This window comes from Belonocnema kinseyi, chromosome 10 (genome assembly GCF_010883055.1).
Source record: "Belonocnema kinseyi isolate 2016_QV_RU_SX_M_011 chromosome 10, B_treatae_v1, whole genome shotgun sequence".
NCBI lineage: Eukaryota > Metazoa > Arthropoda > Insecta > Hymenoptera > Cynipidae > Belonocnema > Belonocnema kinseyi.
Genome location: NC_046666.1, coordinates 2957623 through 2967979, shown reverse-complemented (window position 1 = coordinate 2967979; position 10357 = coordinate 2957623). Strand labels below are relative to the sequence as shown.

Below are 10357 nucleotides of genomic sequence, written 5' to 3'. Positions count from 1 at the left end.
GTTTTTAACTGAAAGTTAAATTTTCTACAAAAAAATTTAACTTTCAGTTAAAAACATTAACCAAGGAGTTAAATATTTAACCCAGAAATATGAATTTTTAAAGAAAAATATATTAGTTAATATTTCAACGAAAAAGATTTTGATTGAAAATAAAAAAAAAAGTTGGATTAAATCAAGATAGACAAATTTTTGACCTAAAATTTGAATACTTCACACAAAAAAATTTAATTTTCAACCAAACCTTCGCATTTTAACCAAAGTAATTGATTTTCTAACAAAAAGTCGAACTTTCAATAATTTTCAATAATTAATTTTTAACAAAATAAAAACAAATATTCAACTGAAATTATGAATTTTCAACAAAAAATTGAAATTTCAAGAAAGTAGTTAAACTTTCAACCAAGAATTTGATAGCAAAATGTTGAATTTTTAACCAAATAAATTAATTTTATACCAAAAGACAAATTTTCAACAAAAAAGTTGAATTTTCAGTTAAAAATATTTATTTTTAAGCCAAAAAAAATCGAATATTCAACCTGAGAACACGAATTTTAAACAGAAAATTTAATTTAAAACGAATCAGTTAAATTTTCTAAAAAAAAAGTTGAGTTTTCGGTTAAAAAAATTTAATTAAAAAAAAAGAACTAATTTTTAACTTAGGAATTATAAATCTTTAAACAGAAACTAAACTTTTAATACATTTTTTTACCTTGAAAATATAAATTTTCAGCAAAGATTTTACAGGTTCATATTTTAAAAAAAAATTGAGTTAAAATAAAGAATTTATTTTCAACCAAAACGTTGAATTTTTAACAAAATAGTTGAATTTTCAACAAAACAGTACAATTTTCAATTAAAAAAATTAATTGTTAATAAAAAAATTGAATATTTAACTAAAAAGATGAATATTCAATAGAAAATTTAACTTTTAAGAAAGTAGTTTTAGTTTTGTTCAAATCAGCTTAAATTGTTTCTAAAACATTTTTAAACGCCTAATATTTAAAAATTTGTTATTAAGGACTTTAAAAATTAATTATTTGTTTTATTAGGAAACGAAAATCCTGTATTTTCAGGAATAAAATAAACAAAATGACACAAAATTACAATTGTTTAAAGCAAAAGAAAAAATACAGATCCAAATAATACATTTTAAATAAAAAAAAAACCATATATGCAGGGTTTTTTTTCAGTAAACGTAATATCCACTTTCAATTTTTTGTATTTAATAACGTGGCTATTTTGCTCGATTTTAAAACCATTTTTAAGATTATTTAATTTTCAGGTTATGTGTACCCCGAACTGGAACTCCGCAAACGTATTTAAACTGCCAAATCAGTATTTAAAGGACTTTCTTTCGAAAGAATTGTACAATTTTGATATTTTTACACAAATTTCTTTTTTACAAGTAATTTTTACGAGTAAAATCGGTCAAAAGGTGACAGAAAAATATCTTTGAATCCTAACCTCAATTGACACAATTTTTGTCCCTTTTTTCACAATATGAGGTAATAAACATATGTTTTTTTGGCGAATTTAAAAAATTAGTATAATAAAATTGCAAAGAAAAATCGTTTAATTTACTTACGCTTCGATTCGTGTTGGAGATTTTCCCCAAACTCCCTCGACTCCTCGCAATCCTATTTCTTCACGAAGTTTTAATCTTCTCGTGTCATCCATTTTGCTATTTTATTTTATAATTTTAGAAATGAAAAAAACTCCTAAATTATCCACACCATCTGGAGAAATTTAATCGTAAAAATCATTGAATAAATGACAAATTCAGAAATTATCAGAAGGTCCGGAAATGTCAACAAGACAACAAACCAGGACCGTCGTAAAGTTGGCAGTTTTGGTGCCCCAAATTTCGAATTTTTTTTATTATGGAATTGCTTAGTAGACAAATTTTAAAGTTTGTTGATAAAAAATAGCTATAGAATTTTAAAACAAGCGATGCAGCTTTTAAAATTAAAATTTTTATTTTTTTAAATAAGTCAATCGACTTAAAATCGGGGTTTCCGACCACATTGCGCATCTGTCATAAATCGCGCGCTTTTTTGAAATTGCTAAAAAAATAATTAATTATTTATGATGAATATTCATTGTAAAATGATAAAAACTTACTTTTTTATCACAATATAGGCTTTTATTGTGAAACTTCCTTGAAAATTAATTATCGATTTTAATTCAAAAAAAAGAATACGTTTTTTTTATCACAAATATTAATAATTGATTTCCACATTGAATCATTTCAGTTATTTAGATTATTTTAGCTAAACTACATATTATTTTCTAATTTTCAAATACATTTTTTGCTATTATAAAAATTTGGGACCATACAAACGTTCCTTGGGTACTTTACTCAATTTTCCAAATTTTCAACTCAATACATCAATTCGTTTGATGTAAAAGTTTTCAAAACAATTTTTCTAATTTTAAGGCCATGTAATGTAAATACTTACTCGATTCCTACTTTACCGACATTTTGTGCAATAACCCATATCCACACGAATTGACAAAACAATTTGAAAATATGTGAAATTAGAAACTTTAAGGAACTCTTTTTGGATTCTAAATTTCTGAAAAAACAAAACAAAATTTCAGAATTTACCAAAATTTTCCAAAAATAACTTTTTTTTTTGTATTTTCCAAAATTTAAGATCATCCACACTTTTCTTAGTGTATTTTATTTAAATTCCCGAATTTTCAACTCGATATCTCAATTCCTATGGACGTAAGTTGTAGCGAAAAATGTCGGTAAAGTAGGAATCGGATAAGTATTACAAGATCTTACAAAAATCTAATTTTTCGATATTCTTTTTGTAACTTTGAAAATTTATTAGTACATGTAAGTCTTTCTTAGTCCCTTTTCTTTATTTTCTCACACTTTCAGCTCAATATCACATTTTGTGTGGAATTGGTATAATCCAAACAAAAAATGTCGGTAAAGTAGGAATCGAAGAAGTATTATGGGCATGTGATACTTATTTGAGAAAATGATAGATTTTACCAGTTTCAGGTTTTTTCGGCTTTTTTCTTACAATAATAAAGATTTTGTCTTAAAAATTTCGGAAACGATAACGAACAAACTATCGAATGCCCCTGAACTCATCGTTTGTGAAATAATTCAATAATTTTTATTTTGCTAAATGTCATTATTGTGTGTGTATTTTGAGGTTATGCGTGTTACCCCATTCTCTCCAGCTTTACTACCAAACTACACAATATTTCTGGCAAAAAAATTGGGACAAGCAAAAAAAAAATTAGTAACTAATGTCCCGGAACTAACCTTGTCTTTTGACAGTTAAAAAAGTTTATTTTATAAATAATTTCGAAGTGGCTACCGAAAGCATCGGCACGACAGAGACTTACTTTATCAAAACTACAGAAAGTTCAAAACCGATTCCAAACTCAAAATAGCAGAATAACATTTTTGTTATTATCCCTGAAAAAAGAGTTCAGTGATTTTCGTTATACTATGCTATAGCATCTCCGAATTCAGTTTTTAACAATTTACATTTTAAAATACAAAAAATTTTACACTTTCCCAAACTTAAGTTGGTTTTTGTAATTTTAAAAATCGAAAGCCATGTAAACGTTTGTTAGATTCTTTTATTTAATTTCTTGAAATTTTAACTTAATATCTCAGTTCGTCGCAAAAATGTTGGCAAAGTAGAAATCTAGTAAGTTTTACATGGCCTTTGAATCACGAAACATTTTTGAAAAAATAGCAATAATGACAAAAATGTGTGAAAAATTCTTTCAATTTTTCAGCTTTTCTAGCACAGTAAAAATGTGCGAAACAATTTTTTTAATTTTTAGGCCATGTAATTTTAATACTATACCGATTCCTACTATATCGACATTTTTGCAGAAATTTACATCCACACGAATTGATGTATCGCGCAGAAAATTTGTTGAATAAAAACTCTTAGGGAACTTTTGTTAGATTCTAAATGTCTGAAAACACAGAACAAAATTTCAAAAATTAGGCAAAAATTTCCCAAAAATAAAGTGTTTTTTTGTAATTTCAAACTTTTTTATGACTATAAAAACATTCCTTAGTTTCCTTCATTTAATTTCCCAAATTTTCAACTCGACATCGTAAATTGTCGCGAAAAAATGTCGGTAAGGTAGGAATCGAATAAGTATTACATGGTAAAAAAATAATGTCGGTAAGGTAGGAATCGGATAAATATCACATTCCCTTTAATAAAAAATGGTGTTTTTAGGGTTCCGAAGCCCCGGGCTAACCTTTATAGTTTCGTTCGAGTGTCCGTCTGTGAGTCCCTCGCCTTCTTTCGGGATGAGAAGGTTGTAGTGTGGAGGGGAAGAAAGGGTACAAGATAGGATATATTGGGAGGGGAGCGAGGGGTTTATAGAGGGGGAAAAGTGGAAATGTGAAGGGAGGGGGCACTAAGGTAAGTTTCGTTCAAGTCGGCGGGAGATGATGTGTGAAAGGGGAAGGAAAGAGGTATGGTAAGATAGGATTGTGTGAGGGCGGGGTGGAGGTGATAATATACGATTGTTATGGGAGCTGAGAGGACGGGTTGAGAAGATATGATTAGGTAGGAGTGAGAAGTAATAGGGAGGGTATACGAATGGAGCTTCATGAGAGGGGGCGATAAGATCCGCCAGGGCAGGTGGGTGAGTGATGTGCGAAAGAGGGTGAGTGATGTGAGGGAGAAGGTGAGTGATGTGCGGGAAAGGAAGTGAAGAGGGATGGTAAGATTGGATCGTGTTGGCCTGAGAGTGATGCGGAAGCGGAATTGATGAGCGATGTGACGGGAGGGGGATAGGGAATTAAAATAAGAGGGGCCCACTTTGAATAATTTTTTTAATTTAGAGAAAGTATTTTTGAAAAATATATTTAATATATTTAATAGTATTTTTTTTTAATATGAATTTATATCTAAGATTTTAGATGGGAAGAATTTTGCTTTTGATCGTCGAAGCAAGGAAACTCCCTCTTTCGACTATGGTCGTCAATCGATTGCGGCTAGGCTAGAACATTCGAAGTTAGAAATGAAAAGTTAGAACAAATTCAAAATAAGTACCATCCAAAAATTAAAATACAATTTGGAACAAAAAAAAATGAGTTCAGCGACGTATACTAAATTTGTTTTCATCATTCTTTTCATTTAGTTTGAATAAAGCTACAGAGTTGAGTAACAGTTGAACTAATAGAGAGAGGGGACGTGATAACGGGTAAAGAGGAGAAAGGAGAATAAACGAGTCCCTGACTGACTTTGTATATATCACTATATGCATATATGTCACAAACTTTTTTTTTATGTCGTTTTAATACTTCTGTATTGAGTATCTACTAGTTTTTTCTCAGCTTTATAATTGTTTACAAACTTCCAAGATGTTACTGACTAATTGACTGAAAATTCAACAAGGATATAATGAAAATTGGGAGAAATTCAGAAAACTTTAGGGCAGGGCTCTCTTTTAGGTGACACGTCCCTGGATACTTCGTAATACTCCCCCGCCACTGAACAAATTTAATGAATGCAGCTTACGGCACATGTGAATAACATTTTTTTTTTAATTTTCAATATTTTTCATTGAATGCAATACAAATAATTTTTTTAATGTTTATTGATTATTAGTAATAAACAAATTTTATGAATAAATAAAATATTTCGATGATTTTATTTGTGTAAACACATGCTGAATAGTTTAGGTTTTAAATAAATTAACATTTAACAATACCTGACCTTTTTATTAACATTTATTATAAACAAATTCATCATTTAGCTATTTTTCACATAAAAGTATTATAAGACACGTTAATAATTATATTTAGTTAAATTCAATAAGTATTTAATAATTTCTTTAATTTTTATAGATATCTGTTATAAACAAATATTCACAGGGGAACGAAAAATTATTTCCGTTCAAAAAGTTTTTCAGGCTAATTAGGTTAGTTTTCAATTTTTCTTAAAATTAAAGTAAATTAAAATTTTAAAACTAAAAAAGTAATTTTCCTTTGTTTAAATATTACAATTGTGCTCAATATTTTGAAAAAAATTGAATTTTAAACCCGAAAAGATGAATTTTCAACCAAAAAGAATATAATCCTTGACGAAAAGTTTTATCGTTAATATATTAAATATAAAATATTTTTATTTTATTTATTTCCACAAAAAAATAGTTGAATTTAAAAGAAAAATATTTCCAGTCAAGAAAGAGGACAAATTTTAACCAAATTATAATTTGAGGGCTGAAATAATTTTTCATAAAAGATAGAAATTTCAAAAAACCAAATTTTTTAGGAAAAATAAGAGCCAGTTCAAAAGAATCTTAGAAATTTTTGAAGAAAATAAAAAAGATGTGATAAATTTTCGGAAATCTTTTGAAATTTAAAAATATTTGCAATCTCTTGAACTAACTCGAATTATTCGCAAAATTTTTAAAAATATTTTAAAATGAAAAAACTTAGTAAAAATCTTTTGAAATATTTTAATACCTTCTTAAATTTTTTTAAAAATTAATGTTACAAAATAAAATGTGATTTAAAATTTTCCCAATTATCTTAATTTTTTTAATATCTTGAAAGCTTCCAAATTATTTTTAAAATCTACATTTTATTTGAATTTTTAAAAAATATTTTCAAATTTCAAATGACTTGAATTTCAACTATTTTTTATTAATACTGCCAATTAAAAAATGGCCTTAAAATCTTCCAGAATATTTTTGAGCATTTCAGAAATATTGTGAAATGTTTATAAACCTTTTTCAGATATTATCTTTAAAATAATTTTTCTAAATAAGATGTCAGTTTAAATTTTCCAAAAAATCTTCAATTAAACCATTTTTTTATCTCAGAATCTTCAAAAATCTTTGAAAAGTTTCAATTTTTTTAAATATTTAAAATCAACATTGTATTAAAAAATTTTTGAAATATTTTCAAATTTCAAGTTATTTTTTATTAATATACAATCTTCTAAAAGTTTTATGTATCTTAGAGATTTAAATTTTTCCTAACTTTTTTTGTAAGTTTTGATAAATAAAAAAAACTACCTTAAAATCTTTTCGATTCTTTTCGACCATTTTGAAATCTTTTAAAAATATCCTCTTTAAAAAAATATATTTAGAATAAAATTTGGAATATTTTCACAATTTTAGGTTATGTTATCGTTTTATACAAACAATAAATTTTCGGAAATCTTTTGAAATTTAAAAATACTTGCAATCTCTTGAACTAACTCGAATTATTCGCAAAATTTTTAAAAATATTTTGAAATGACCATTTTGAAATCTTTTAAAAATATTCTCTTTAAAAAAAATATATTTAGAATAAAATTTGGAATATTTTAACAATTTTAGGTTATGTTATCGTTTTATACAAACAATTAGTAATTTTATTAGGAAAAATTAGATTTCAAACAAGATTTAGAATTTTTAAACAATTTCAGGTTATGTTGATATTTCGTACAAGAAATTGGTACTTTTTATAAGGAAAATTGGATTTTATACAAAGTTGACAACTTTTAAACAATTTTAGGTTATGCTGTCGTACACCAAAAATGGAAATTTTCGATAAAAAATTATTATAGTGAAAGAGAAATTTCAAAGTTTAAACAAGATTTGGATTTTTTATACAATTTTATTATTATATATAACATGTATCTTTTGTTTTTTGTTATATTGACGTTTAAAGAAAATTAGTGGTATAAATATTAAAAAATTAGAGTTAAAGCAAGATATCTACTTCGCTGCAATTTCAGGTTATGTAAACGTTTCACAGAAAAAATTGTTTTCATACCAAATTTACAAGTTTTGAAGAATTTTGTTTTATATGCTGGTCCACACCACACATTTTGAATTTTAGAATAAAAATTGTTATAGTTTAAACAAGCTTTGGAATTTTTAAACAATTTTATTATTATGTATAACATGTATTTTTTATTATATTGCCGCTTATCAAACAAAAAATTTTGTTTTAATAATAAAGAAATTTTAATTTCAAGCTGGATTATCAACTTTTCAACAATTTCAGGTTATGTGGACGTTTCACATAAACAAATTTTGATTTCATACCAAATTTACAACTATTGAACAATTTAAGATTATATCCTGAACTACACAAAAAATGTCAATTTTAGAATAAAAATTGTTATAGTTTAAACAAGGTTTGGAATTTTTAAACAATTTTGTTATTATATATAATATGTATTTTTTATTATATTGCCGTTTATTAAACAAAAAATTTTACTTTTAATAATAAAAAAATTTTAATTTCAAGCAGGGTTATCAAATTTTTAACAATTTCAGGTTATGTGAACGTTTTATTATTATTATTATTATTATATAATATTTTTCTTCGGTTATATTCACATAATCACACAAAAAATTGGTACTTTCAGTAATAAGAAAAAAAATTGATTTCAAACAAAATGATCTACTTTTGAAAAATTTCAGTTTATGCCCTTTTACAAAAAATTTAGCATTTTCATAAAAAAAAAATTGAATTAAGAAAAGATACACAATTTAACAATTTTAGGTTACGTTAATTTTCACAACCAAAATCACTATAAAAGTGTTTGGAAATTAAATTTAATTTACCCAGAATTATTTAATAAATTAATAGAATGCTAATTATTATAATTTTTTGCAAAGATTTTATTTAAAAAAAAAACTGTAATCCCACACATTTTGTGCCACTGTTTGTCCTTGAGGACTTGAAAAAGTGAAGTTAGTTAACGAAGAGTTGAAAGAAAATGCCTAATAGGGAAGTTCAGGGTCGTCGAAATCGTAAAAGTGTCTGGCAATTGAATTGTATCAGGGTCCCCAACTCGGAAGGGACAGCCCTGAGTAATGCTTCAGTATCGCCCGTTCTCCGTTCACGCTCGTTGCAAGCGGTCTGATCTTTGCGCCTTTTGAGCATGAGCAGCAACTTCTCTTTAGTTCCTGTTAGTTCCCGAAGTTCCTCGTTCCCCTCGCCAGTGCTGGTGCTAATCAAAAGAACCTAAAATCTCGCTCGGAAACAGTGAAAAAGTGGTGTAAAACTGGTGAGAAAGTGCGAAAAAGTGCATCCTTGACCGTGTCATCCCCTCGTGCTTACATTTCACAAGCAACACCCTGGCGGGGTGGTGGGAGGGCGCCGTCGGACGGCGTCGGTTTCCGATCCCCGAGGATCTTCTTCGAGCGCGACTGCCGCCGAGTGCCGAGTGTTTGCGTCGAGTCGAGTGTTTTGCCGAGTTGGAGTGAGCAAGAGCGCTAGAGCGCTGAGCGGCGGAAAAATGGCGTCCGAGAACGAAGCCTCCTGCGTGACTGACCCAAATTTCGCCGTCATTTGCTCCTTTCTCGAGTGTTTTGGCAAGAGCTGCGGCATCGAGTATCCGGCCATCGCCCAGCTCCAGGAGATGCTGGAAAACACGCAAGACGGTGAGTCAAAAAACGGAACTGAAAACCATTTCGGGCGCTCCTTTGCCTCCTCTGCTTCCCTTCCCTTCCCTTCCCTTCCCTCCTCTTCCTTCCGGGACCTGTCTTTGAGCGCGGCTTTGACAAAACCGATGCGAATTTCGTTTGTGGATCCAGCGCGGGTTTTTCCTGCAAGAAACGGGAATCAGGAATTTTCATTTGCGCAGAGTGCAAACTCGAGAGATCGGGAATTCTGTGTTTGGGGAATTTTCCGTGAGGTAGTATCGTAAATTGCCGCCTGTATTGACGGATTCCTATTTGTTTCTTGTTATTATTTTGTTCCACGCTGTCCCGGTCGAGGCCCCCTCCACTCTTTCGTCCCCGCGGTTGCTGTCCTGTCGAATGCACGTGATTATTCAGGCTTTTCAGATTGTTGGCAGTTTTCGAGATTCGAGTATGTCGGCGTTTTGGGTGAGGAGAGCCAACCCTTTTTTACGAAGCACAATAGCGCTTTCATGACGCAGTCTAGTCTGGTCTACACTCCTATAGTCATTTTCTTTCGATTCAAACAATTTTGCAGGGTTTTTAAAAGACTTTGGATCATTTTCAGAAATCGGCCAGGGGATTAGTTTCTGGGTAATTAAACTGATGATCGCGGGTCAAGGTTATTTTTAATAATTCTAGGTTACATTAAAACTTTGAAACATTTTCTCTTATAATTGTGTATGAATTTCAATGAAAATTTTCATTTATTTTAATCTTCAGAACTTTCAGCACATTTTTTTTTGTAAAGAAATTTTAATATCAAAGTTTCGAAGAAGAATTTAAGTTTCTAAGTGTGTTAGAATGTGTCAGATTTTTTCACGGGAAATTAGCATTTTTTTAGAATTCCCATTTTCAAGAATATTAGATTATGTTATAGTTTGACACATAAAATTGACATTTTATAACGAAAATAATTATATTTTGAAACAAGATTTAGATTTTT

The 10357-nt window shown here is 28.6% G+C and overlaps 2 protein-coding genes across 3 annotated transcripts in view; both read left to right on the top strand.

Annotated features, from left to right (window-relative positions):
* LOC117181955 (NKAP family protein CG6066-like) overlaps positions 1 to 4347 on the top strand; it is a 12849-nt gene extending 8502 nt beyond the window's left edge. Inside the window, exon 3 of the mRNA XM_033374983.1 lies at positions 4230 to 4347. Coding sequence (XP_033230874.1) covers positions 4230 to 4347 — 118 coding nt within the window. The remainder of the gene's footprint in view (positions 1 to 4229) is intronic.
* A 4516-nt stretch (positions 4348 to 8863) lies between these two features.
* LOC117182308 (microtubule-associated protein futsch) overlaps positions 8864 to 10357 on the top strand; it is a 58852-nt gene continuing 57358 nt past the window's right edge. For both annotated transcript variants that reach the window (XM_033375457.1, XM_033375456.1), the window contains exon 1: positions 8864 to 9393. In XM_033375457.1, coding sequence (XP_033231348.1) covers positions 9249 to 9393 — 145 coding nt within the window. In that variant the 5' untranslated portion in view covers positions 8864 to 9248. The remainder of the gene's footprint in view (positions 9394 to 10357) is intronic.